This window comes from Varanus komodoensis, unplaced genomic scaffold, assembly GCF_004798865.1.
Source record: "Varanus komodoensis strain SLA01 unplaced genomic scaffold, ASM479886v1 scaffold28, whole genome shotgun sequence".
Classification (NCBI taxonomy): Eukaryota; Metazoa; Chordata; class Lepidosauria; order Squamata; family Varanidae; genus Varanus; species Varanus komodoensis.
Window position 1 is genome coordinate 1,972,241 of NW_025335727.1, and position 27,079 is coordinate 1,999,319.

General features: G+C 41.2%; 2 protein-coding genes and 3 non-coding genes across 8 annotated transcripts; 4 read left to right on the forward strand and 1 right to left on the reverse strand.

Moving 5' to 3' along the window:
- Positions 1–241: 241 nt before the first annotated feature.
- Positions 242–9,262, forward strand: EIF4A2 (eukaryotic translation initiation factor 4A2). 3 transcript variants are annotated; one of them, XR_006415138.1, is made up of 12 exons: positions 242–367; positions 2,750–2,792; positions 2,881–3,013; positions 3,254–3,393; positions 4,434–4,602; positions 4,836–4,945; positions 5,211–5,354; positions 5,717–5,854; positions 6,772–6,861; positions 7,063–7,142; positions 7,721–7,825; positions 8,458–8,596. XR_006415138.1 is itself a non-coding variant. In XM_044434457.1 (11 exons), the coding sequence occupies exons 1-11, from the start codon at positions 339–341 to the stop codon at positions 8,600–8,602; spliced, it is 1,221 nt and encodes a 406-aa protein (XP_044290392.1). In that variant the 5' UTR covers positions 243–338; the 3' UTR covers positions 8,603–9,262. The 3 variants fall into 3 exon arrangements, 1 of the variants encoding a protein (XP_044290392.1); XR_006415139.1 differs by having other exon boundaries at positions 7,721–7,821; XM_044434457.1 differs by lacking the exon at positions 7,721–7,825 and having other exon boundaries at positions 243–367; positions 8,458–9,262.
- LOC123025715 lies at positions 3,117–3,187 on the forward strand. Its single transcript, XR_006415168.1, has one exon. It is a non-coding gene; the product is annotated as a small nucleolar RNA SNORD2 (small nucleolar RNA).
- Positions 4,980–5,109, forward strand: LOC123025710. The gene has a single exon (XR_006415163.1). It is a non-coding gene; the product is annotated as a small nucleolar RNA SNORA63 (small nucleolar RNA).
- LOC123025713 lies at positions 5,383–5,561 on the forward strand. The gene has a single exon (XR_006415166.1). It is a non-coding gene; the product is annotated as a small nucleolar RNA SNORA81 (small nucleolar RNA).
- Positions 9,263–11,364: 2,102 nt separating the features above from the next.
- RFC4 (replication factor C subunit 4) lies at positions 11,365–26,117 on the reverse strand. 2 transcript variants are annotated; one of them, XM_044434459.1, is made up of 11 exons: positions 26,096–26,117; positions 22,747–22,900; positions 21,316–21,394; positions 19,038–19,117; positions 17,948–18,067; positions 16,636–16,779; positions 16,263–16,383; positions 15,278–15,403; positions 13,853–13,933; positions 12,160–12,276; positions 11,365–11,578 (listed from the first exon to the last, which is right to left on the reverse strand). In XM_044434459.1, the coding sequence occupies exons 2-11, from the start codon at positions 22,878–22,880 to the stop codon at positions 11,483–11,485; spliced, it is 1,098 nt and encodes a 365-aa protein (XP_044290394.1). In that variant the 5' UTR covers positions 22,881–22,900; positions 26,096–26,117; the 3' UTR covers positions 11,365–11,482. The 2 variants fall into 2 exon arrangements, with proteins under 2 accessions (XP_044290394.1, XP_044290395.1); XM_044434460.1 differs by lacking the exon at positions 26,096–26,117 and adding an exon at positions 25,807–25,874.
- Between the last annotated feature and the right edge of the window lie 962 nt (positions 26,118–27,079).

Sequence of the window (27,079 nt, forward strand, 5' to 3'; positions counted from 1 at the left end):
AACTGCTGCAATATCCCTCCGCGTCTCTGGACATAAAATAGTGCCACGCGGAGACTCCTTCCGTCTTCTGTAGTCCTCGACGCGCTTCTAGAATTATCCAGACGGTCACCTCATGCAACGAGTAGGGGGCCTGGGTATCGCTGGTCGGCCGCGGAAACGTCGGTGGAGTGTTATATTTAATACCATCTCAAAAGTTGCTAATATCTATACCGTTCCGCAATGAGAGAAGATGGAAGGGAGGGGGAGTAAAAGTAGTCCCGGTCAACGGGACGTATATATAAAGCGGGCGCCGCGGAGGCACTGCCTTTTCAGTTGAGGAGAGCGGCGGTGATCGGAACATGTCTGGCGGCTCCGCGGATTATAGCAGGTACTATAGCGCTGGTGGGGAGAAGCATAATGATTCACCGGGGACCATTTGAGGCCCAGCGGAGACTTCTTTTTCAAAGGAGAGGGCAAGATGTTGTGACGTGAAAGGAGCAGTAAGCGGAATGCGCGACGGTCGCGTCGTGCTCCCTTCAAGGCCACCGTGGTGCAGGGCCGTTGCTGCCTCCGCCTAGCTTGTGAGATCGAGGCCACGTCCCTTCTTGAAATCTTAAAACCCTATAAAAGTAATTCCTTGTCTTCCTCATTCCATCGAAGGGAGAAGAGTGTTTTCCTTAGTTGCCAGTGCGCCAAATGGTATGGCTCCGAGGACAAATCTAGCCTCTGGCTTTTAAAGAGAGGGAACCGGCCTTTCCCCTGCAGTTGATAGGTTTTACTCGCGGCTTAACGGTGCTCATGAATGGCGTGGCTAGAAAGGGGTCCCCTCATTCCCCTCCCCCATTCGGCTGACCCCTTTCAAGAAGCCACATGGTTTCGCCCAAATAGTGAACGGCAGGCCCCTCGGCGAACGTGCCGCGGAAGGGCCCATTTTTACTTAAAGGGGGGAGCTGAGAGAAGAGGGAGGGGCGCGGCTCGCAGGCCGTTCGTTCGCCGGCAGCCTCGTCAGTCACTGGTGTGTATGTCGACTTGCGCAATGAAGCCTCAGGGGTGGAGCTCTCGCGAGATTTGGGCAATTCTCGGCGAGCAGAGGGGGGAGAGGCCGGGAATGCACCGGGCGAGCATTGCTGGTGGGGACAGGTTGTTTGTTTGGACTTGGTTAACCTAAAAGGAAGGCGAGTAAAGAAACATGATAAGAATGTACGAACCCTCATAAATACTAGGATCCAAAAGGATCTTGAAGCTGATTGTGGGGGATCCAGAGCAAATGAAAAGAAGTATTTTATCACATTGCCCAGATTAAATAGAGAATTCGCTTACCCAAAGTGTAGTGATAACCAATTTGGTTAGCTTTAAAGGATGGTTGGACAAACTGATGCAGAAGAAAGCTATTCTATATGCTACATATGGTGACTATTCTGTTATAGTTGCCTTGAACATGTGCCGGTAGATGCTTTTGCACCCACGTTTTACTGTGGGCCTCTCACTGGGGTATGTGGCTTGCCCATCACATGACCAGAATGCTAGAATGAATAGACCTTGACCTGACCTTTCAGGGATTTTAATAAGTTTTCATTTCACCCTGAGGGATACCCATTTCTAATGCCCCCAGACATGTTTATCGCTTCTCCCCAGAGCTGTTTTGATCCCTTTACATTGAGCTCTTCTACTGCTTTGGCCTGATAAATATTGTGCAGCATAAAGGGTTTCTTCTCTCTGTCGTGTTCCCCCCCCCCACACACACACACAAATGCTGATGTGCTTATTTTTACAGTAAAAAAGAATAACTATGAAATGGGTAGAGCAGACTTTATCGCAAGTCAGTAGCTGAGTACTTCAGCTTGCCCCCTTTCTGTATTTGCTTAGAAGAAATGAAGTGTTAAGGAATAATGGGTGCATCTGAAGGAGATAACTTTATTAGAATTGAGGAACAGTCTTCAACCACATTATATGAACAGGGATTTTGAAGCATTTAAAAAGTAGATTGCTAACTGGTTCTCTGGAAACCGCATTATCTATAATTCCACCAATATTAATGTGAAGAATTAAAGGGTGCTGTGGGTGATCATTTGGTTTTCACATGGAGTTCATGCTAATTCCAAGAATTTCTGGTTCTTACTGTGCGGATTTAAAGCTGGTGCAGACAGACTATATAGAAGCAGGCTTAGAAAACATTGTCATGATGGACTGATTCATATAAAGTGCGTTACAATAATACTTGAACCTCTTTTTCTTATTGTACAAGGGAGGGCTGAGTGATAGTGACTGCATAAGGCTGTGTAGCAAACCTTATGCCTGAAGTCTCCAAATGTTTTCACCTAGGCTGCTGTACCACAGGACCCCTAGTATATTGGTTGCAGTAAGGCAAGGAATATGGCTTTTAGACTTGAGTTCTGAGCAGGTGCATTCCTCTAGGTGTAGAGCATTTTCATACCCATGCTTTCAGTATGCACATACTCTGAAAGGAGTTGTGTAGTAACACCTGGTGCTCTCCAGATGTTCTGGACTTAAGCCATGAACCCTAGCCAGCATGCCCTATGGTCTAAAATGTGGTAGAAAGCTGAAACGGCCCTTTCAAGATTATTAAAAATGGTTTGACTATATTAAGCAACTCTGTAATGTTAGCAAAGTGGGAATGCAGCAGCTCCAGTTAGGCAAGATACATATTTTTGGAATCGCTGTATTTGCATTAGTCTTCATTTAAGTTCAATCCACAGACGTCAGGTTCTCCTTATTCAACCAGAGTGACAATTTTTGTCTTATTTGACAGAGATCATGGCCCAGAGGGAATGGACCCTGATGGTGTCATTGAGGTTAGTATTTCAATAATAACACACATAAAAACTTTATGGGAAAGTTATTGATGAGTGGGTTATAATTTACATGATTTATTTCTTGCAGAGCAATTGGAATGAAATTGTTGACAATTTTGATGATATGAACTTAAAAGAATCCCTTCTCAGGGGAATTTATGCTTATGGTTTTGAGAAGCCTTCAGCTATCCAACAACGAGCTATTATTCCATGTATCAAAGGTAAGCAAGTAGTCGTGTGTTCAATATGAGAAGATGCTAAGACTGGCAAACTTCATCTTGAATGGTTGTTCTGGGTGTTAGAAGCAAAAGACATCTGTCATGAAAGTGAGATGATGGCATACCATCTTTCGGGACTGACCTGGAATGGAGATAATTTGTAATTGCTGATCACTTGGACAGTGAAACTAAATTCTTCATATGTTGTGTGGGAACAGTACATGTCTATCCTCTTTTTTTCAGGGTATGATGTGATTGCTCAAGCTCAGTCAGGTACTGGCAAGACAGCCACATTTGCTATTTCCATACTGCAACAGTTAGAGATTGATCTTAAGGAGACCCAAGCACTAGTATTGGCCCCTACCAGAGAACTGGCTCAACAGGTATTGATAGCATAGTAAAAAGTTGCTTTGTGTTGTCTCTGTTCCTGGTTTCACAACTGCAGGATGGTTAACAGTTCTTGCAAGTCTAATGATTTCCTGTTGCTTCTGGCTGTAAATACAGAAGTAGGCCTTTGGCTTATTTGCTTTTCTCCTTTTTTTAATATATATATATATATGGAGAGAGGTGAGATGTGAAAATGAGGCAGTAATACTGGCATGAAGTGGGGTAGAAGCTGTGTAAGTGATGGAGTGTCATATCCCGTAGAAGGTTCAGTATATCTGCAAACGAGAACTTTTAACATGCATGCAGTTGCGTTGCAGGAAAACTGCAGTGCACGTATAAACAGTTGATCTGTCTGTATGTAATTTGCAATGAGTGCATCTGAACACACTAGTAAAGTCTTACGTTTTTGTGAATCTGACACTGAAAAGAATAGACCAAATTATATCAACCATGGAGTTCATAATTGGGTTCAATTTTCTTATTTGGACCCAAAATATGGTATGCTTCCCTTGAAGCAATTCTTCAAGAAGGGCAATATTCTACAGTAGCTCTGTGCTCTTAACTAAGACACGAGTAACAAATAGTACTCTAGAGTGGATTTTTTGATCAACTCTTGGGCAGCTTCTTGAAAACAGCCAACAAACATTTGGGAAGAATGCATAGTATTTCAGTTTTTTACTAGAGAAATTCACATTAGCTTTAAAGGTAACACCAGGAACCAAACAAGTCAGGTTGGTAATTTGTCAGTACAAGATAATTTATAAACATAGCATACCTGGTTTGGTATTAAGGCATAGTTTAAATAACCGGGCTGGTTGAAAAATAAAGAAATCCTGTATCTGCCCAATGTTATGCTATGCCCAGGTAGCTTACACTGAACTCCCAAGACCATTTTAAACACGATCAGTTTCTGATTCAGATAGCACTCTGGGGCTGGAAGTCTTTGCAAACTGCATGCAGGCTATAAACCTGCATCTCCCTATACAGTGTACAGTTATTGGGAAGCTGTTAATATTATAATTGATATTTATTTCAGATCCAAAAAGTTATTTTGGCTCTAGGAGATTATATGGGTGCAACTTGCCATGCTTGCATTGGTGGCACAAATGTTCGCAATGAGATGCAGAAGCTGCAAGCAGAGGCTCCGCACATTGTGGTGGGAACTCCAGGACGTGTCTTTGACATGCTAAACAGACGTTATCTGTGTAAGTAATAACGTGCTAATTAAAACCTTTTTGCAAGTTGGAGCAAGTGTTGACTAAAAGAAAAGACTTTAAATAGTTAATGTGTCTATTTAAAATTAGCCTAATAGTGTCTATAAGCTGGACTGCCTGATAGCTTAGCATTTAATAGCACTGATTTTCTTACAGAAGTCATAGCTGTATTTGGAACCAGTGTTACCCTATACAGCTTCTGAAATGTTTCCCTTTTTTTGTAGCACCTAAATGGATCAAAATGTTTGTCTTGGATGAAGCAGATGAAATGCTGAGCCGGGGGTTTAAGGATCAAATCTATGAAATTTTTCAGAAATTAAGCACAAATATTCAGGTATGATAAAACTTGTAACTGGGTCATTTTAGAAATGCAGGCAAAGTTACAATGTGGCTGTGAAGTGCTGGATTGTCGTTCCCCCTGCACAAAGCAAAATTGTCTCTTTTCTATCCTTGTGTGTTTGGATTCCACAGCAGACAAGGACGCTTGGTTTCATACATTTCATTCCTTCATTATGTTTCTACACAAGCTCAGCCAAAGCTGTATGGACAGTTCTTGCTGGCAACTTTCAGACTAATTTAGTGAATCTTTCCTGTTCCAGGTTGTGTTGCTATCTGCCACAATGCCAATGGATGTGTTGGAAGTGACCAAAAAGTTCATGAGAGATCCCATTCGTATTTTAGTGAAGAAAGAGGAATTGACCCTTGAGGGCATCAAGCAATTCTATATTAATGTTGAGAGAGAGGTAAAGAATGAGTTAATTACCTTGGGAATACTTCTTGTACAAGCACTGTGCTAAAACTGCATAAGTTAGGGTTGTGCCTTGGCTTCTGCAGTAATGCTAGCATGGTACACACAGGAAGTAGAAGAAATGCACTGGATCAGTAAAAGACTAGGGTGGACCTCTTTCTTAATGTCCAGTGTCCTAGTCTGTAGACTTGGTGCAACACTGCTTGTTGTCTGGCAACTTGGCTTTAGTTCACTGCTTAGCTGATCACTTGCTGTCAAGATAGAAAAATATCTTGAACGCAGTGTACGGGTGCATTGTGTATCACCGTGTGCAGTGTTTTGATTTGTGTGCTCATCACTGCTGCTTTAACTTTACAGGAATGGAAGCTGGATACTCTCTGTGATTTGTATGAAACCTTGACCATTACACAGGCTGTTATATTTCTCAATACAAGGAGGAAAGTAGATTGGCTTACAGAGAAAATGCATGCAAGGGACTTCACTGTCTCTGCCCTGGTAAGTGTTTACACTAAAGGTGCATGATGTTATTATGAGAAGCACGTTCTAAATTGCGAAGGATTTGGAAGTGCTTCTGATTTCAATGACATGATTGAGTTGCAAAGATGACTTGGCAGAATTACAGAGCTGGGATATATTGATTCTACCGCAATCTCCAGATACGTCTTCAGTTTGGTCCATACAGAGTATTAATGCATGGATGGTTGAATTCCATGTTGTGAACCCAATTGTGTTGACAACTGTGGCTTCTTTACCATTTAAACATGGTTTGTTTAGGCTGCAGTTGGTCACTGCATGCATACCCAGAACCAGATATTAATGAGTTCACCTGGTTACAGGGCAGCAGTCCAGGAAAGGGAAGAAAGTGACTTTAAATTCAAGTACTAGAGCTTTACAAAGGCATATGGAAATAAGGATTCTGCAAAAGGATATGGGAAATCTAGGGATTGAGATTTCAATCCATGGTTGGTCCGTCAAAGCATGAGTGATGTGGGCAAATCTGGCTTGATGTGCATTTTGTTGCAAATGGTAAGCACATCCTTTGCAAGTTCAGGGTTCTAGATTAGAGCCACTGTGGTGGTTAGAGTCTTGGACTGAGCCTTTTGAGACTTGGGTTCCAGCTCCCACTTAGCCATGATGCCCCATGGAGTGTCTTGGAGTTAGTCACTGAGCTAATCTAACCTACTTCACCATGTTGTGAGGACAAAATGGAAATGTTATGCACACTATATTGAATTTCCAGTCCATCTTTTCTCCTAAGCTCAACTCAACTGGTCAAATACTGAAAGTTCCTGAGTTACCAAAGTGCTTTGCTAAAACTCTGCTAACCTTAAGGATGTGTAATCTTTCATAATCATGAAGTAAATGATATTTTTCACTTGCATAATACTTAACAAACTTTAAAATCTACACAGCATGGTGACATGGACCAGAAGGAGCGGGATGTTATCATGAGGGAGTTTAGATCAGGATCAAGCCGTGTCTTGATCACTACTGATTTGTTGGTAAGTGTTCATGGTCATGGCCCCTCGCATGTACTTGTCCAAAGCTGTTCTTTCTGGTGCAGGTTATTGTAACCTGAGCTATTAAAGCTATTGGAAGAGCAAAGACCATGCTCCACTATGGACTTGCATAGTTGTAGTTCATCACTTTTACATGGTCAACAAAACAGAGTTCCTTGTTTGATATTTTGTCTTTCCTTACAGGCTCGTGGTATCGATGTGCAACAAGTGTCGTTGGTTATAAACTATGACCTGCCAACCAATCGTGAAAACTATATTCACAGGTTAGTTGACCCTCAGCCGAGTTCCCATTTTGATACTGCTTCTGATTCTGCACTCAAACTTGCCTTGCTTTTCCTGCATTAACACTACCCTGTGTGCGTGTGTGTGTGCGTGCCTGTAGCATGGTGAAGATGGGAGGGGCAGAGCTTTTTGGTTAGCTTATAAAGCAAACAGTGGGAAAACTTAGTTGTACTAGAACCTCCATAATTAATGACCAGATATCTTTAGAACTACAAAACTAATATGCTGTGGCAGACTCCTGAACACATGCAAACATTCAATGATCTCTCATTGCCTGTTTTGTGACCAGGGAAGTATTCCCAGAGGTTCATGCTTTATACAAAGTTGCTATTCCTTTGCCTTTAAAGATGTAAATACTGGTCGCAGCTTGTTTGTTGCTTTATTGGAAGTTTCTTTGTGCCAATGCCTTCACTGTTGCTCTTTGGTTCCTCCTACAGTGGGATTCTTTCTCTGGTGTAGTAGAACTTTCAGTTTACCTCCCTAAGTTGTTATCTATCTTAGTGGCTTTGTCCCTAAATGAAGTAAATTGTACCTTGTTACTTGATGTAAAAAAATGCAGGAGTCGCTAGCCCAGTTGATGACGAGATGGTGCTCAGAAACGGCGTTGGCGTAATTTAGGACGTGGATTCGTAAGCGGCACACTGTTTGAATAAAGAGCGAGTTGGTATTTATAAACTTTTCTTTCGTAATGATTGTTGTGAGCTATATTTGTCTTTAAAAGCTCGTAATGGTTTGGCCAGATGGAGGTAGAAGTTAGGGGTTTAAGATCTCTGTACCTACTGTGTGCCCTTTAAATGATTTTGCAGAAACTAGTTGTTTAGTCTGTAAAAAACGTTAAGTTTTCCCACTGATGTCTTGGAAAAATTAAACGTAAAGGCTCTGCTTCAAGGGTGTTTAAAACTTGGAATGAGAAACTTAATGAATAGATCGAGTTTTATAATTTGTAGGCTGACATTAAGCTCTGTCCATTTACAAAAGGAAACTGAGAAGAACTTTTTCCCAAAATTCTATGGAAAGCTTGGGGTGGGGGAGTCGAAACACATGCAAAATGTAATGATTTCTTGCCTCTGCTCTCAAGCATGACAGTCTTTCCTGTAGTTGGGGCAGCTTTCATTACTTCAAGAAGTGACTAAACAAATCTTGCATATGCATTTGGCACAGACAATAGCTCCTATAAATACAGGATTGTGATAACCAAGGTTAATCTGACAATGAGTGCAAATAACTTCTAATCCTGACAGCAGTTTGATCAAAGCATGTTTTAAAAGTAAGCTCTTCATATTATTTTGTGTGCAGGATTGGCCGAGGTGGTCGTTTTGGCAGGAAAGGTGTGGCTATCAATTTTGTCACTGAGGAGGACAAGCGGATCCTGCGGGATATTGAGACTTTCTACAATACTACAGTGGAGGAAATGCCAATGAATGTGGCTGACCTCATTTAATCCCTGGGATGAGATGTTTTTGGAATGCAGTGCTCGCTGTTGCTGACTAGGCGATCCACAACGTGCATTGTGCTTCTTTCTTGGGGGATACATTGAATCTTGTCTCAATGCTCATTACGGATCAGAAATACAGATTTTTGATAAGCAAAGCGACATTTTGTCGTGAGCTTTTGTGGGGAGAGCCTTCGGCTTTCTCCTCTAGGGTTTAGACTGTTGGGGTTGGGTGGAAAGTCATGGGGTCTGTAAATTTTTTCTTTATTAGAAATTTATTCCCTAGTTCTGTAGAGGTGGTAGTGTTAGATGTTCTTTATCATTTAATAATTTACTTATGGACTAAAAGGTATAAGTGCTGTATAAAATCAGCCAATTATGTTAAACTGGCATACCTACCTTTATTGTATGTTATAGTTCTATATTAGATTACATTGGAAAGGCCTTTCAAAATGACTAAACTTTTATAAGAGCATTAAAATGCATTTTTGTTTGGTATGTATTTATTGAATAAAGTATTTAATTAGTGTTAAGTGTGATCTGGACCCTGTTGCTAAACCCCAGCAAGCAATCATTACTATTGTCTTAGTTAGGGTTAAACCCATTAAAATTGCCATATTGCACATGTCTTAATGAAGTTTGAATGTTCAATAAAATACTTATATATTCCCTGGGTGAACTGGATACTTCTTGGGAGGCTAGGGACTGCAGTTCTGAGTTGATGAATGCACCATTTGTCAAGTTTACAAGGCAATTCCTTACACAGCGGGGATACAGAAGTAAAAGCAATTGCCATGTATTTAGCATGCATCAGAGTTCTTGTGCCCCATGAACTAAGTGTTTGAAATACCCTGTTCTCTCACTTGTGTGACTGAAAGCTTAAGAGTCCCAAATGGTACATCTTCAGCATGGACCATTTTAAAACGAGTAATCAGTTTCAAGTACAAAATCAGCTGGGATACAGGATAAGCCCACCAAGACAAACCAAAATCAGTCAAGCCTCTTAAGTACACCCTTAGCTGAAAAGATATTTTACGGCAATTCCAGTTCTTGCTCAGTGGGTGGAGTAACTTTTAAGACTGATAAACACTAGCAGCATCTTGAAAAGAGGGTGGGGAGGGCAGAAGTTGCAATGTTCTGATGCACTTAAAAGTGGTTTCTTGGCCGCTTTTTAAAAATTCTCTAAAGGAGTCTGGTGGGTGCTGCTCACATGTCCACCTCTAGAATAGGTTGAGCTACACTGACTGGTATGCTAAAGCTATGCAAGCCTTGTCCCCCCAGAACTTGGCTATCTTGCATTTTAAGAAGCAGGCTAAGAAACTGATTTCAATAATGTACCTATGAATATCCAAGGTGTGCTATTTCCCCCAAAATGTAATTCCTTGAAACAAGTAGCACTACTTGGGCCCAGTTTGCTTTTGGAATAAAGGCCAGGTTTGGTTTCAGAATGACACTCACTTTATAAGTCAGTGTTTGTCTAAAAGTAACCCCTAACTGCCTCACCAATGGCAACGCCCAATGGTTGCTTTTTGGGTAGAAGCATAGAATTTATGTCTCTTTGCTTACTGATAAACATTCTGTTAAATTATTTGGCTCCTGTATGGAACTTATGACCTAATCATGGTTCTCCTTTTTCAAAGGGGTGGTATTTAGATACTCCCTGCAGACAGATAAATATATTGATTCACATTTTCCTGAACCTAAATAGCTGTATCGTATACTTGGGGCATACATAGCTGTTTGAAGGGATTTTATTTTCTGCAAGACAATTGCATTTTGTCTTTTTTTTTGGAGGGGGGTGAAATTCACATTAAAAAAATGCTCAACCTGAAGGGCAACAGTAGTAGTAGTAATCTAGCAACCCCAGTAGTTCACCTGGGAGGGTGAATCTGGGCCTCCAGTTTTTGGGTAGGGCAGATATGTGCTGGCTGCATGTGAGAATACTGTGTGCTTGGGTATGGCCACTTACAAAATGGTCTCGGTGACACACAAATGTGCAGAGACTCTCCTTTCCCTTCAATGTGGAATATACCTAACTGCACTGGTGTGTTGGAATAGCTTTCTCAATCTGAACAGGTAGTGGTAATGCAAAATAGGGTCCCAGTGGGCCAGTCTCTTCCTGAGGAGCTGTGCTGGAAGCAAGTCACTTCAGGTTCCTGTCAAGACACATGGTGCTTCAAGGTGCCTGCCTTTCCTTACCTTCACCCAGGGAAGCTAAGGTGGGCCCCAAGGGGCCAATGGACAATTTCAGTGAACTAGCCCTCCCATCAAATCAGAACAGGAGTTGCGGGGAGGCAGTTCTGCATGCTTATTTTGCGATGCTCCAGAGCATTAGTGGAGGGGCAAGCTGTTCCCAAAAGGCAAAGTGGAATTCTCCTTTCACAATGGAAAATCTATCAATCCTTTAACCAAAACTGCAAGTTTTTACAAGAAAGTAAACGCAGAATAACCGACCTCTACACAGTTCTAGACAGGCATACTAATACCTCGTATAACACTAGAAGCTAAGTTAAATGGAAGGGATATCCACTGGGTCTCAGTGCTAGTGTAATACAAAATGGTAATACAATGAGGGTGAAGTACAAGAATTACTAGATTCCTAGATTCATTTTTCAAGCTACAGGAACTGGGTATGGCAGTCTTCCCTGCTGCTGTCCAGACAGACATGATGGGTTATAATAACCTATCAAACCTGGAGAGCCCCAGGGTAGACAAGACTAGTGGTACATCAGTGAAATACAATTTTACAGTATGGAAGTCAACCACTACACTTACCTTAGTTGCATTTTATTACAAAAAATACACAAATAGCTTGTATGACAGAACTGCATAAAAATAAAGGTACACCAAGTTCCATTTGAAGCTGTCAAAAGCAGTTTCCGAATCCAGTTAGCTATTTTGAATTAACTGCTGCATCATTACGGCACAGAGGCTAATCAATTGCAAGAACTCATCAGAACCATCTGCCAAGCACTTGTCCACCTCCTGCAAAAAAAGCCCCAAGAAAGTCAAGGTTTTCCACTGATACCTATACCATGCAATGAAAGATAAAAAAGCAGAATTGTTACAAGTCTCTTACACACCTCTCAGTAATATACATCAAAAATTCTCAAGGTAGGGAAAGTCTAATCAAGAATATGATTTGGTATTTCACAAATAAATTTACAGAAGTAAAGGGGCTAGATTATCTCATAATGACAACCCATGGTATAACCCCCACTTCCCTGCTCACAACCCAACAGTAAACCATGGGTTCTCTTTGTGCAATGTTTGGAGTTAGCACCCCATAGTTAACCCACAGTTCAAGTTCTGTACTTAATCCAGGATTTAACAAACTAGTGCTAATTAAGTCAAGATTCTTTATGTGCAAACCAAGTCACTGAGAACTATTATTAGTATAATTCCTCATGAAGGGCCAAGAATACAATATGAAAAAAATCTATAAAAGATTTCCGACTTCCTCTAAAACAAAACCTCCCACAAGCAAATGCACATTTTAAATGTTAACCCTGCATGCTTAATTAACCACTAAAAAGACAAGTGCAATACACATAATCAAGACTTACAGCAAGTTTCTCTACAATGACAGATTTCTGGTTGTCACCAAGATCCTCTCTCTCAATAATGATATCATGAAGCTGGCTTATAAGTTGAGTAGCTGCATAGCCTTCATTGATCAGATTCTAGATACAAGCAAAAGCAAATCTTGAAAGTAGCCAGCATTAAGTTCTAAAAAAAGATGTTTTTACCAACATCAACTATGAACACTGTTCAAAGTGAAAGTGCCTTAAATAGCAGAAAGGCAGGTGATAAGTTTAGCTTATCATTGAATAACTACAATGTCTCATAAGGTCTACTATGGCAAGGTTTCTTGAAATAGGGAATGATATTGCAAAATATAAGCAAAAGGTCGCTTAAATGGGATTTGTCTAATACTCAAAGGATTACCTGTCAGCTCAGACAGCAGGGGTCTATCTTGTATTGCTGTATGCCAGTATTGTTCCATTGTCTAAGAGCTTTGAAACACAACTCAGGTAATTAGCTTAGAGAGTCCTGTAAGTTAATCAGATGCCAGTTCCCTTACTGAGAATTCTAGAACACCTGTGCAAATGTTTGTGTCACCTGCTTGCTGCTTTTCAATGATCTGTGTTGTCAAAGAACTAAAAAGATTCAATCTACTAATAAAATGCCTGATTTATCCTTCACAATGTATTTAATGCATCCCTCTTATTAGTAGGAATATGATACTCAACATTCTAACACAGAACTGAGGAGCTTGCTCTACCCTCAAAGTAATTTTGACCTCTAGTGATCCTGCCAAAATTTTAATCAAAACATTTTCCCAGTTTCACTTAAAAGCAAAAGAGAAATGTTCTTGAGATAGACTCTACAGCTTGATGTCACATACCTAATATTTTGTGTAATACCCCAGGCAATGTCAGAGCACACACATGCGCTCCTGCTCCGAGAGAGAGGGCGGGCGGGCGAGCGAGCATGGATAGGGGAGCAAGTGAAAGGGCTGAATATTCAGACCTAACTCAGACTGAACAGATTCTACATCAGAACAGAGGAGCTAGAAAGACCCTGGCAGACCAGCTAGGTTATATAGAGGGAGAAACAGAGATGATACTGACACCAAGTGGAGTGCTCTTCTGGCTTAGTGGGGAGAAGGAATTGTTGAAGGAGCCTGAGGTTGTATAAATTAATCCCAGGCACACCGGCCAAAACCTATTCCTCTATGTCTGTCTGCTGTATCCCTTGATCATCACTTAAAGGTAGACCAGGAGACAGGTGTTGGTGGAAGAGAGACTTGAGAGAAGTATAAAGCACCACACACACGGTTTTCATATAATTTCAGCACCTGTCATGTTGAATTATTCAAATAATATGCAGACACTTAATACTAATCAAGCCCTGACTATAAGTCAACTTAGATAACAACTTAGGAGAATAAATTCTTACTGTATAAAATGAACCGTACAATTTTACCTCTGTAAAAGGTAATGGACATCTGTAAGCTTAAGTCCCATTTCTCCCTTTTAGGAATGCTTTCCTGCCTAAGGTCACAGGACTGGTAAATGTCAGGGAGTTCATGTTACATTTGCACCCTGATTGGCTTAAAGGCAAGCAGGTTTTAGTTTCAGTGCGCTTACATAACTACCATCACTTTCTTTCATAGTATGTGCAACTACCAATACATAAAGAGAAGGAGCACTTAAAAAGTCCAGACCCTCATGTTTAAAATCTTAAGCAAGCTACCTTTGTTACAGCTTCCAGTTTGTCAAATGAACCACTCTGACAGGCAGTTAATAGTCCATCCAAAATTTCTTTAGGGACAATCTGGAATACAAAATTGTAAGACCATAACACATTTATTTTTCCATATCACGATGTACCAAGATACATATTTTACTTTAGTGAGATTTCAGGAAAGTGGAGACATGCAGGCAAAAATATCAAATTCCATAACCAGAATATCCTGGGTTGTACCCAGTGATGTCACCTACTAGCACAAAGCTCCTACCACTTGTGGAAATGCTATTTTTATCCTTGCACAAGATTTGTTGACTCTAAAAAGGAGTGAGGCACCTTAAAAGCTTATAGGGTTCTGAATTACAGGAGTGGACCCCACAGACCATCACAGCATACATCTTTCAATTTTTAACTTTCACCCTCCATACACAATCGGGAACAGACAGACCAATTCCTTTGTGCCATGCTCTGTTTTTTCATTCCTCCCACCCCTCACAATTGATACTCAACTGCTTTTTATATTTCATGGCTACAAGAGGGCAATTAACATACACAAATCCATGAAATTGGTTCAGGAAGGATTTATGTTTTAACCACCCCTTTGCACTGGAAGGAGAGTACTTTCACAATGGCACTGATTTCTCTTATGTATATTATGAACCTTTCTTGGATCAAACTACTTTTAAGAATATACAAGCTTCTAAAACATTGCATATATTAATATTAATAATTATAATTTATATTTCCATGATACCCAATAGCCAAAGTTCTCTGGGCATTTACAGAAGATATAAATCACATACATTAAAAAAACCCATAGATGTTCATTGGACAATAGAAAGTACAGCTTGTTTGATCCTGCCTTCACAATGAATGCAGTCTTACTTTCAAGATTAATTATGCTAGTCAAACTATGCTAGTCATAATTCCATATCAAGGATCACCAGCACAGATATCACTAAATACTTAAATAACCCTTTTGTAATAATAGGTGAATTACCTCTTTGATTATTTTGCATGCCTAATCGATCTGCTAATATTGCAAGTTACTATACCACAGGCGAGCTCACAAAATGGCTTTTAGGCCACCCCACAACTGCTCCGTAGAGGTATAGGGCACATATTATTCTGATGGATGAAGAAGGCTCTCCCTCATAAGGAACATCTAAGAAGCCAAGTCAGTCAGACCAGGAAACTATGCAGGATGGATGCAAGATAACTACTTAGATCATTTCCCTTTTGAATCAGAGAACAGAGAGTTTCTATGCTTAATTCTGTACCCTCAAATAAATTATTAGTGTGGTCAAATCATAGAAGATAAACTTGTCACTGCTGAAAGCATAGTTTTCAAGAAAAACTGATGGCTTATATTATCATTTTTCTAATAGCAGGCACATAATAAATCAATTTAAATAAAAGAGCTAGACTCACCCCTGCAATTTCAGTAACAATTTTCTCAGTGACCTCTTTTCCGCCTGTTAGCCGTGTAGCACTTTGAAGAAGTGTGATTGCTTTTCTCAAGTCTCCTTCCGATGCATGAACAAGATAAGATACTACCTATGAAAAATAAGAAATATTTATAAGAAAACCAAAGTAAGTAATACCCAGCAGAGAAGAACACTGAATAACTTTTTCTGAAGAGCTCACCTTCATGTTTTTATAGCAAATTTTTTATCTAATTGACTAAAAAGGATAACACCAAAGGTGGGAGAACAGAGTGCTGCCCCACATAAAATTACGTTTAAGAAAAAACATTCCAAGGTTTCCTTTTCAATTGCAATCTGAGTTGAATGCATTTAATAAATGTTATCTATTTTTAAAAGTGCATGTCTCAACCAGTAGATGAATTGTAGACTTGCCACTCGCGTTACTTTTCCTTACAAGCATTCTTAAGTGGTTATTGAAACCGTATTGTAAGTTTCCTCCTGCTGTGAAGTACCATGTACCCCGAAGGTACCACATATTAGGTTGGTAGCTTGCTACACTGGCAGCAAGGGTCTGCAGCACTCCTAAACAGCAGCATAGCATAAGGGCACACAGGCCCGGATATGGTACAGTGCCCGGCCTACTCTAGTCTCTCTCACTGGCACTGCACTGCAGCCAGTTTGCTAGCACAGTGAACTAGTAAGGCCACTGAAGGGGATAACTGCATGTGTACAGCACTGCTCTCTGGAATGGCACTACTCTGTCCTCGGGACTTACCTTGAGGCTCACTCATCAGGAAGGCTATCCATCAGTGACCAGCACAGAAACTCTTACAATGCTTACATGCTGCTTTTTTACCTATCTGCTGCAGCTACTACCCTTCTCTGAATAATGGTTATACCATAAACATAGTTCAGTAGTGACCAAAAAAAGGCACCAAGCAACATATCTCTCTTTTCAGAACATCTCTGGATTGATTAAGAAAAGCTACCTCACTGCTGACTGCCACATTCTCCTTTTCAGCAATGTCTAGAAGTCTCTGCTGTTGGATTTTGTCTGAAAGAGGCTTGAAACGAAATTTAGAGCATCGGGATGTTATGGGTTCAATTATCCTGACAAAGGGAGGAAGGAAACATGAGAAGAAATCCATCCCCTCTAGTTTCTACAGAACAGAATAAAACAGCTTTCATTCCCACCCACCTGTAATACATGTAGTTAATTAGCATACAAACATGGGGGATTCAATCAACTATAAAAATACAATCTTAATCTTGGGATTTTTAGGAAGGAAATTTGTAAAGAAGAGTGGGATAATAAAATGTTTACAATTAACAGTAAGTGTGCATGGCAAAATCCATACATACCGGCTGATGTAATTACAGATAAGGCAGAAACGTGTTGTTTTGGATTCTCTCTCCATGGTCCGCCTTAAAGCTGCCTGGGCTGCTGAGGTCATAGAATCTGCTTCATCCAAGATTATAATCTTAAAAGGGGGGCACGGCTTTCCACTAAAAACACATCCATCACCAAAACATGTATTAACAATCTGGTACAAGTACAAGTTTTGTTTCTGGCAACATATGCTGGTCAAAGAAAAAAGGCTAGCATATAAACATTGCTCAGAAAGTGATCCATAGATGCTTCAAATTCCTAGATTAGAGCTGGGAAACAAAGCTGCTGATGTTCAGAATGGACACTTGAGTTCAGCCACATTTTTGTTTACCTCTCATGGGTATCTGTATTCAAAATATTTAAAGCCAGCAACTGTCTCATGCAGTCCTAATCCTTTTTGGGGGATGACGCTAACCTTTTTGTTCCGTAATTAAGGGCAGGAGCAAGTACCAATAACTCCCCTACTTATATTTGGAAAGGTTCATATAGACCCTGACAGGTTAAGAGGGAAGCTTTTACCCTTGTAAGTTTGCCATGTCCCAATGCATTTACTATTTATGCTTGCCAGTTTAAAGCTCTTACTGCAAGCCTTGCAATAGAAAATTCAAACTTTTAGAATAGGACAAAATGGCCACAAGATACAAGAAACCACTGACCAATGGGTGATGGTGGGAAAAGGACTGGGACCAGAGGAAGGTATATGACCATCTGCAAAGTTCAAAGGACCCAATTTGGCCCATCGATCTGAGGTTCCCCACCCCTGCTCTAAGACAAAATAAAACCCCAACAACTTTTCTCCTTTCTGGCTGCTTTTCATCTATCCTGAAAAAATGCAAACATATTTTCTCCCCCAACTCTTAGGTTTTTTCCTAAGCACAACTTTAATATTTTATGTCTTCATCTCATAAGCTTTTTAGCTCACTCTGATCAACAGGCAGACAGGATATAAGTTATCTGGTATTAAAAGCCATGACTATGAAGTTGTTCATACATCAATGACTGAATTACTAACAGTGCAATAGACGTCCAATCAGCATTACAGAAGTTTTAAAAAGTTTCATACATGTCCTATCAGGGACTTCAGTGCAATGTATGTGCAGCTGGTGAAGGATACACTCTCCCAGAAAGTAGTTATGCTCCAGTGACTCATTGTGGCATGCATTTGAGCCTGAAACCCTTCGTGCAGTGCTGACTCACAGCTTATTTTAGTATTACAAACCTAAGCCATATAATACTGAAACAGAGAAATACAGTCCTAAGGGGTGACTATGACGTTAGGCTTACTCTGAACGACTTCCCGACACTGTTAGTTGAGCAAAACTCTTCACTTTCTCTCGAATGACTTGTATCCCACGTTCATCAGAGGCATTTAACTCAAGGACTCTCTGCCGGAACAGTTCAGGCCTGTTTACCATAACAGAAATTTAGCCATCTCTCAATGATTCACACTTAAATGCTTCACAATTTGAATTCTAGATAGTCTTCTCAAGTTAAAAGCAACAATTTCTCCCTTTCTTCCTTCAACTGAAAGTCCAAAGTCTATCACCGTTGAAATTATTCAGCTGATACTATGCCCAGCATTTTCTTTCATAAGAATGACAGTTTAGGGCAAAGCATCAACTCTGCAACCAACACAGCCCACCAAGGAAATAATAAGTTTCCCGTTTCTCTATTTAGTGGCATAATACCACTCAGAGATGTTATGAAGATGAGTATCCAGACAGAAAGGTGCTCTAGATACAACAGGCCCTAAGAAACTGCCTCACAGTAATTTGCTGTTCACTGTCAGTCACCCAGAGCATTTCCAGTCATCAGTTACAGATTTGAGTTCAAATCTGAAGATTGTTTTCTAGGAAGGAGTAAAATGTTTTAACTTAGAAGAACCCTGGCCAGATAACTCATAGCACAATAGAAAGCAATCTTTCCTAGAGGCACACATCCAGTTACTGGGTGAAAACAAAAAATCCACATCTTTATTCTCTCATTAAATATCCCTCTTGGCTTAAGATATTTTAGTAGTTTTTGTTATTAGTAGTTCTACTTTAAATTATGTGCATGATTTATGATTTAAATGTATCCTGGGACAGTTTGTCAACAATGATTTCCTAGGCATTGCATGCACATGTGTATCCATAAACATATTTAAGTTTCTTTTATTCTTTAATCTCTTTAACCTACTCTCACCACCACCTAAACTTTATGAACACAGCTACAAAGCATTTTACTGAGCTATTTTTGAAAGTTAGTGCCAGATATGCCCATAAACTAGAATATGCCATGTCTTTAAATACACATTTCATGTCATTAAAAATACAAGAGGACTGTAAAACTTGAAATGGACACTTTCCTAAATGGTGCTGGATTCTATACTTACCCAAAGAGTTCTCTGGCTGCTGCCAAAATAGTGGATGTTTTTCCAGTTCCAGGTGGGCCATAGAACAAGAGATTGGGAAGCTGCAATAGCAGTACATTAAAATGCTTGGTCATAGTATTTCATTCAGTGTGTATATATATATATATATTTCCCTGTGTCTTCCAGACATCTAGAACAGTATGTGCAGAAAGGGACCATAAATAATTACAGTGGAGGATTTTTTTTAAAAAAAATCAGTGATGCATTTTGCCCATAATACCTTTGCTGCATCCATTCTCAGACTCAACCTTCTAACTTCTATTTGCTGTTGCACTACACAATTCTCTTTCTCCCACGCCTATTCACCTTCATTCATATCTCTTTAAATGGGTATAAAGTATTAGTCCAATAGTTTTCCCTATTATTGTCCCTGTAGCCCTTCCCACCAATAAACCTAAAAATTCTTAGTTTTGTGGATAACGCCACAAAAGCCGAGGCAATGGCTAGGTATCTCCATTCTTATTATTTGAGTATGTCCTAATCCTTTAACTTAAAGCTGAGCACTTTACATATCTACTCAGAAGTAAGCACTATTGAGTTTAATGGGATTTATTCATAAGTAAGTATAAGACTGCAACTTAATGGCTATATTTTTAGCACAGCTGTAACATGACCAAGCCATGCTATTTCTGACTTTTGCCAATGAGAAGGTTATGATACCTGTAAGCAGCCCATTCTGATTATGAGAAGGTTACAGTTAAATGGAAATTTACAACTCATGGTTCCAACAAAATGTTGACTTTAATGACATTAGTAAACTATGGTAAAATATTCTATTCAATATTCAGAACACAGGTGGGGAGCTGTAATCCAAACTATCTGGAAGGCACTAGGGTACCTACCCCAACACAGAATCCGCTTTAAATGAGCAAACAATAACGATCAAGGTTCAAACAGGCACTAAAGGCACCAAGAAAAAGGGTTATGTCCAGTTGCATCATTGACCCTTTCTTTAAGCAGACATGCTTGATATCTCACAAGCCACTTTTGCTAGAATCCCTGGCTCTCTGCTATTTGCCAAGGGAAAACTCTTTAAGAAATGGAATCCTGAAGTCCCTTCAGGCTAGCTGTGTAGTTTTTGGAATCTCAGCCGACAGTAGTTTTTTCAATGAGTGATTAAGCAGGTATTACTCTCTTTTTTGGGCAGGGGGTAATTTCAAATATGAACATTAAACCTTTCACCTTAAAAAGTAACATGGAAGCTATATTTCATTATTTCTAATTTTGATGCAAAAATTACCATCAACCTACCACTGTTTCCATAAACTTATCTGATTCTGTAAGCATCTAAAATATTAAACTCAAAATAGAACAGTTCAGCCAGCTTCATTAGTCATAAAAGGCACTGAATTATCAACCTTCTAAAAAGATAACAGCATTTCTTCTGTTGCTAAAAAAAGTAGCTTTTGGCTTAGTTACCATAATTAACGTATTACTGTTATATAAACATCCCACCTTTCCTTCTCTTCCATGAAGTAAAGGTACAAGGAACAGGTAAGGAGCAAGCAAAGCCAAACAAAACAATAGCATTATATTCTAGTGTTATTTTAAAGGAAATTCCTTAAATTTCTTGTGACTGCTATCCCTAACACAGGTCATTTAGCTGTCTAAATATAAAATGTATTCACCTTAAAGAAAAAAATTGCCCCAAATAAATCAATTGGGGGTTTTTTCCCCTAAAAAATCAAGTCTTGCAACATCCAGCACTTAACAGTACTGGGTCAGTCCAACTTTTAACAAGTATTACTAATTACATTTATTTATTTATTTCTCGAATTATATCCTGCCTTTTTCCTACAAAGCGCTCAATGCAACTAACATCTCATTCTCCTCCTCCATCTTATCCCCACAACAACCCTGTGAGGTAGGTTGGGCTGAGAGTCTGTGACTGGCCCAAAGTCACCCAGTTGGCTCCATGGCTGAGCAGGGACTAGAACCCAGATCGTCTGAGTCCCAGTCCCATGCTCTTAACCACTACACCACACATTTGCAGTTGCTTGTTTCAGACTGAGTAACACTTTAACTATAACAAGAACATGACCACCAAAACACTCCAACAAAGCTGACCTGCTTACTCATTACTGTAAGCATCATTTTATTAATAAGGCTTTATGGTAAGAAGTATGTCAAATAAATGATTCATAAGGCAACTATGCATCATCCAGTGCTCCTGTATCATGGGATAGCTTTAATTTTACTTGCATACACTGCAAAGCACAAAGACAACTACAGCACTTACATCAGCTCCCTGTAAGGATTTCTTCAATACTGCAACAACTTCCTCTTGAAATGCAACTTCATCCATGCATTTTGGGCGGCTAGAGACAAAAAAAACCCAAAGGTACTAAACATGTACTACTCACTCATATTTTCTGATCAAAATTGCTGTTTTCTTTTCAGTTCCTTAGATACAGGAACAGACTCTTTCAATGGAGTTAAAATGGTAAGGGTACAGAGCACAGCGATCATGGTTACCGGTACCCATTCTGCAGAATCATTCCGTGGTATGCACAAAGTTTCCCTTTATTCCTTCATTGTCAGCAGAAAATATTTTTAAATTTATAAAGGCAGCTTAGGGTGCTTTTGTAGAATCCCCTGTGAGTAAGCCTCATTTAACTTCTATGTTCTGACGTATGAGTAGCCATAGATGAGTGTGCTGAGCCTTTTAAGCTGGTTCCCTTCTTTGGAGGTCCATTAATGCAACTTTAATGTTTACTTACACTATTTTCTTTTAACAGAGAATAGGTCTGAGACAAAACAGCTATGTGTTCTATAATGGCATTATAATGGTTTTATAATTCATCATGAAACAATAGTGGGCAACTTGTGGATCTCGACACGTTGTTAGATTCCTACCCCTGCCAGTCCCAGCCAGCATGACCAAGAGTAGGATACGACAATCAGGAATTCATCATCATCTGAAGAGTGCATGTTGCCCACCTCCAATATAGAAAATCACTTTGTAATAGTCACAGAAGAAATACAAAATGTTGATAGTTTTATTAATGATTCGGATGAGGAAGGACAGGGAACAATAATCAAATGTGCAGATATTGGGTAGGATAGCTACTGCCCTGGAAGACAGAAAGAAGATTCAAGGTGATCTTGATAGGTTGTAGTGCTGGGCTGAAAACTAATGAAATGAAATAGGGGCAAATGCCAAGTTAGGAAAAAGAAACCAAATGCATCATTACAAGATGGGGATTACTTGGCTCAACAATACTGCGAATGAAAAGGGTCTTCGAATTGTTGTAGATCCTTCAATTTGAAGATCTACAGCAATGCAACAAAAATCAACACAAGAGGCAAATAAGAAGTGGGGTCACCTAGTGGCTACAACCATAGAGATTACTTAAAGCATCTCTGTGGCTACATGACACCTACAACTACTTATGGTGACCCCAGTGATCTCTAAAATGTCCTGTCTTTGGCAGCCCTGCTCATCTCTTGTAAACTCAAGGCTGTAAGTTTCCTTTTTGGAATCAATCCACCTTATACTCCTCTTCTGCTGCCATCGACTTGTCCTACCATTACTGTCTTTTCCCATGAGTCCTATGTTTCATGATGTTCCTACAGTGCAGATAACCCCATTCTCTTGAGCACTTCTATCTCTTGCATTCACCCTAGGCACTTATGCCAATCAGCTACCAAACCACAGCCCAATGCTTACTATTTTTCCACCCAAGGAATGGGCCTGATCCTCTTCCCCTCCCCACTGCCTCCTGCAGTGGCAGCAGCGCCCCGCTCCTTGGTAGGTAAGGGTTTAGTGCTGATTGAAGATGGACCTTTCAGAAATGCCTGCATTGCTGCTGTTTCTCACCAGCCTGCAAAGAAAGAATGAGAAGGGGATTAAATGCATTATAATTGGTGTTTAAAAATAAGTTTGTACATTTTAATATTTTCCTTATTTCCGGTGGCCCCACTTTAGGTACAAACTTGTGAGCATTCATCTACATTTGCTATTAGACTGTATTATATATAAGGTAAAGGTTTCCCACTGACATTACAGTCCAGTCATGTCTGACTCTAGAGGGTGGTACCCATCTCCATTTCCTAGCCGAGGGAGCCAGCGTTTGTCTAGAGACAGTCTCCTTCCCACTAAAGTGGTGCCTTTTTATCTACCTGCATTTGGATGCTTTCGAACTGCAAGGCTGGCAGGAGCTGGGACGGAGCAACGGGAACTCATCCCATTGTGCAGATTCAACCAGTGACCTTTCAATCAACCAGCCCAACAGCATAGCAGTTTAAGCCACTGTGCCACCTGCATCCTGTATTATATATATTAATAGTCTTAACCTGAAATGCAGACAAGCTTTTTAGATACTCCTGTTAGGGTGTGCCATTTTGAACCTTTATTTCCATTTGTTTTATTTTTTTTTCTTTCTAAAAAAGCATCCCTCTAAAAATGAAGTCCAAACTAAGGGGGGGGGGGAGCAATTTTGGTTATCATGGGTAGCACAACGTGCACATTGATTTATTTTATAGTATCCCTGTTCAATTTAGAAGATGGTAAGAACATAAAGAGAACCAGACCTAGTTCCTTGATCAACTGTGCAACTGCACAAGAGCATGAGGAAACACCTATTAAAATTACGCCAACTACAAAGCCTATTGGATTAGGGTTGCTAATTGACAAGCTATTTTCAAACATGACAGATCAAAAAAAGATGTGTTATTCCATAAGAAAAACTGACTTCTTCAGAATCAAGAGCAAAACATTGAGGTTTTGTTGTTGTTGGCCTAACCGACTTACAAGAACTACCCACATTTTCAGAACACAAATCTGCAAGGATTTCACCTATCATTACATTCTCCAGAACTAACACAGCAGCAGCAATCTTTATATCCAAAATTCCATTTTTACAGTTCAAAACTACATTGAATTAATGTTTGGCTATATAACCACTTCACAACAGTTCAAATTTACTGGTCCCACAGATCATCTTGCTTCCATTTTAAACACAGAAATAAAGAGCCAGATCCAGTTTTGTTATCAAGTACAGGCTTGCAGCCTGAAGAGTTCGGTTCTCAGTTTCCATTCAAACATCTTGAAGTGACACACACAACATCAAATATCCCTGATGTTCTCCATCTTTCACTTTCCCCACTTTCACTGGGGCAGAAAGTGGACGAACAACGCAAGGCTCTCTTTCAAGACAGCCCTGTATGCCTTGAGGCGGCAGCTCCCAAGAACACACACGTCTCCTTACCCTTATACCTTCAAGATAAAGGTAAAGGTTTCCCCTTGACATTATGTCCAGCCATGCCTGACTCTTGGGGGTGGCGCTCATCTCCGTTTCCTGGCCGAGGGAGCCAGCGTTTGTCCGCAGACAGTCTCCGTGGTCATGGGGCCGGCATGACTAAACACCGAAGTGCACGGAATGCTGTTACCTGCCCACCGAAGTGGTACCTTTTTATCTACCTGCATTTGGATGCTTTAGAACTGCAAGGTTGGCAGGAGCTGGGACGGAGCAACAGAAACTCACCCTGTTGTGTAGATTCGAACCGGCGACCTTTCAATCAACCAGCCCAGCAGCACAGCAATTTAAACCACTGCGCCACCTGCAGTCCCATCTTCAAGATACCAGATACATAAAAGCAAATGTGCTGGATCGGACCAAAGCCTCTATCAAGCTCAGCAGCCTGTTTCCACAGTGGCTAACTAAAATGCCCAATGAAAAGCCCACAAACATGACATTGGTGTTAAAACACCCTTCTGCTCGTCCTGCCCAGCCTTGTACTGCATCTCAGAGAAATACCACCCTGGAGACCAGAAACCATATATAGCCACCATAAGTGATAGCCATTAACAGCCTTATCATTCATAAAGTTGCCTAGTCCCCTTCTGAGGACTTCCACAGATCATGCTCTGGAGCCTGGTTGAATCAAAACGTCAGAAAGCAGAAGTATCAGTGCATAAACTTGCTCCCCTTTCATGTCAGACCAGTGGACTCTAGGAACAGCATCATGTTCTTGGATGAACAAAATCACCTTGACATTCTGCTTCAGCTCTGGAGACCCCAAGTACAGGGTCAGAGCTGAGACATAAGGGCAAGAAAGCAGCCCAAATGCAGAGGCTGCCAGTTCTTCACCCCTCCCCCGCATGGGTGAGCCATAGAATCATGGAATAGTAGTTAGAAGAGGCCATAAGGCCCTCTGTTGTGGCCCCTGGTCAGTGCAGGCTTCCAAGTTAAACCATCGCTGACAGAGGGATGTCCCACTGCCTCCTGAGTGCCTCCAGTGTGGAAGAGCCTACAAGCTCCCTAGGCCATGGGTTGCACTGCCACTTGTAGCCCTCCTGATGTTTTGGCCCACGACTCCCTTTCCCCCTCAACCACTGACTAAGTCCGCTGGGAGCTGTAGGCCAGAACAGCTGGAGGGCCACAAGGATGGGCCTACACTGCAAGGATGGGCCACGCTACTGACCCATCCCAATTGCATTGAATTCCCGTCCCCAACCTGGTGCCCGCCAGACGCGCTAGGCTAAGGCTTGCAGGGGTCCCCAGCTAGAATACCTGACTGGAGTGGGAGTGTTCCAGGAGTTGTGTCACAGAGTATCTGGAGGTACCAAGCTGGGAAAGGGCCTAACAGAGGGGCAGGGAAAGAATCGCCAGCGCCAAGCTCATCCGTAGCGTCCGCGCATCCCCAGCGAGACCCACCCGCCTCAGCTTTCCTCCGCGCGAAGCCAGGGCGGCCGCCACCAGCTGCTTTTCTCTCCCCCTCCCATTACCTTCCAATTCCCGCCAAAACGGCTCGCTTTCTTCTCCTCCTCCCAAGAGGAGGGGCCACTTCCGCTCATATCGGAGCGCGCTAGGAATGCCACTAACCATAGAGATTTCCGGTCGTAGAATTAGGGCACGACTGACGAGATGGGGGAGGGATCAGGAAGGAAATACCCCGTCACGTGCCATGTATGGAAATAAATGTCATCCGCTAACCTTCCCTCACCCAAGTGGGGGATGGGAGAAAGAGGAACGAAAAAAAAAGACACGCAGCGCATGCGTAGAACTCCACTTCACCTTGGCTTTCCCCCTCCCCTGGTCAAGTGATCCCGAAAGATTTACATCTGGAACGCTCACGCGTTGCTGTCACCGCCGTCTACGGGGGTGACGTCATGGCTTCGAATAGGCTGGACGGCAATTAGAGTGCGCATGCGTACTATTTGGTTTGCAGTGCCCATAGATATACGTAAGTCAGACGGCTTCATTTTGAATCTCTCGCGGGCACTGTCAGTGCTTATAGGAGGTAATGCTGAAATCTAGTGCTAGCTCATCCCATTATTGAAAATAGTAGCGTCTCCCCGAAACCCTCAACCTGAAAACTCACCCATGTTCTTTTAAACTCAGTTTTGGCCAGGTTGCAGCGGGCGGGCATAAGTAAGGCACGATGTCTAGCCCCCCAAATCTGAAGTTTGCATGTTTCGAAATGCAGTGCAATCCTATACATGTCTCCGCAGAAATGCATTTGATTGCCTTCAGTGGGAGTTGCTCCCAGGTGCATGTGTATAAGATTGCAGTGTTAATTACATTAATCTCAATGGGCGCTAAATAAGTTTCAGGTTGCACCAAAGGCTTTTGGAACAATACAGACAACCATGTTCGTACCATCACGTTTGTTACATTCTCATCAAGCAGCAGGCAAAGTGCTCCATTTGCTGTGAACTAAACCCCTCTCTCTCCAGGATCAGAACTCATGGCAGCCCTTTACAGTGCAGGTTTTTATTGAAACGTCACAGCTAACAAGACAGTGTACTCTAAATAGCCTTTTCTCAAGCTAAAAAGATACACCTCTGCTCATGTCCAGAGTTTCAGTCATGCTGCTGGATCTACCCTCAGTTGGGCAGCACATCCTTCCTGGGTCAAGAACCTAGTCCTGCACCTGCTCCCTCTCCCCTTCTGAAAATCTTTCCCTCTCTGCCCAAACGGGCCTGCTCTCTCAGCTGGCCTGGGAATCGTCAGGAGAGACCTTGAAGGAGCATCAGAGGTTTCTGTCCCACTTGCTCC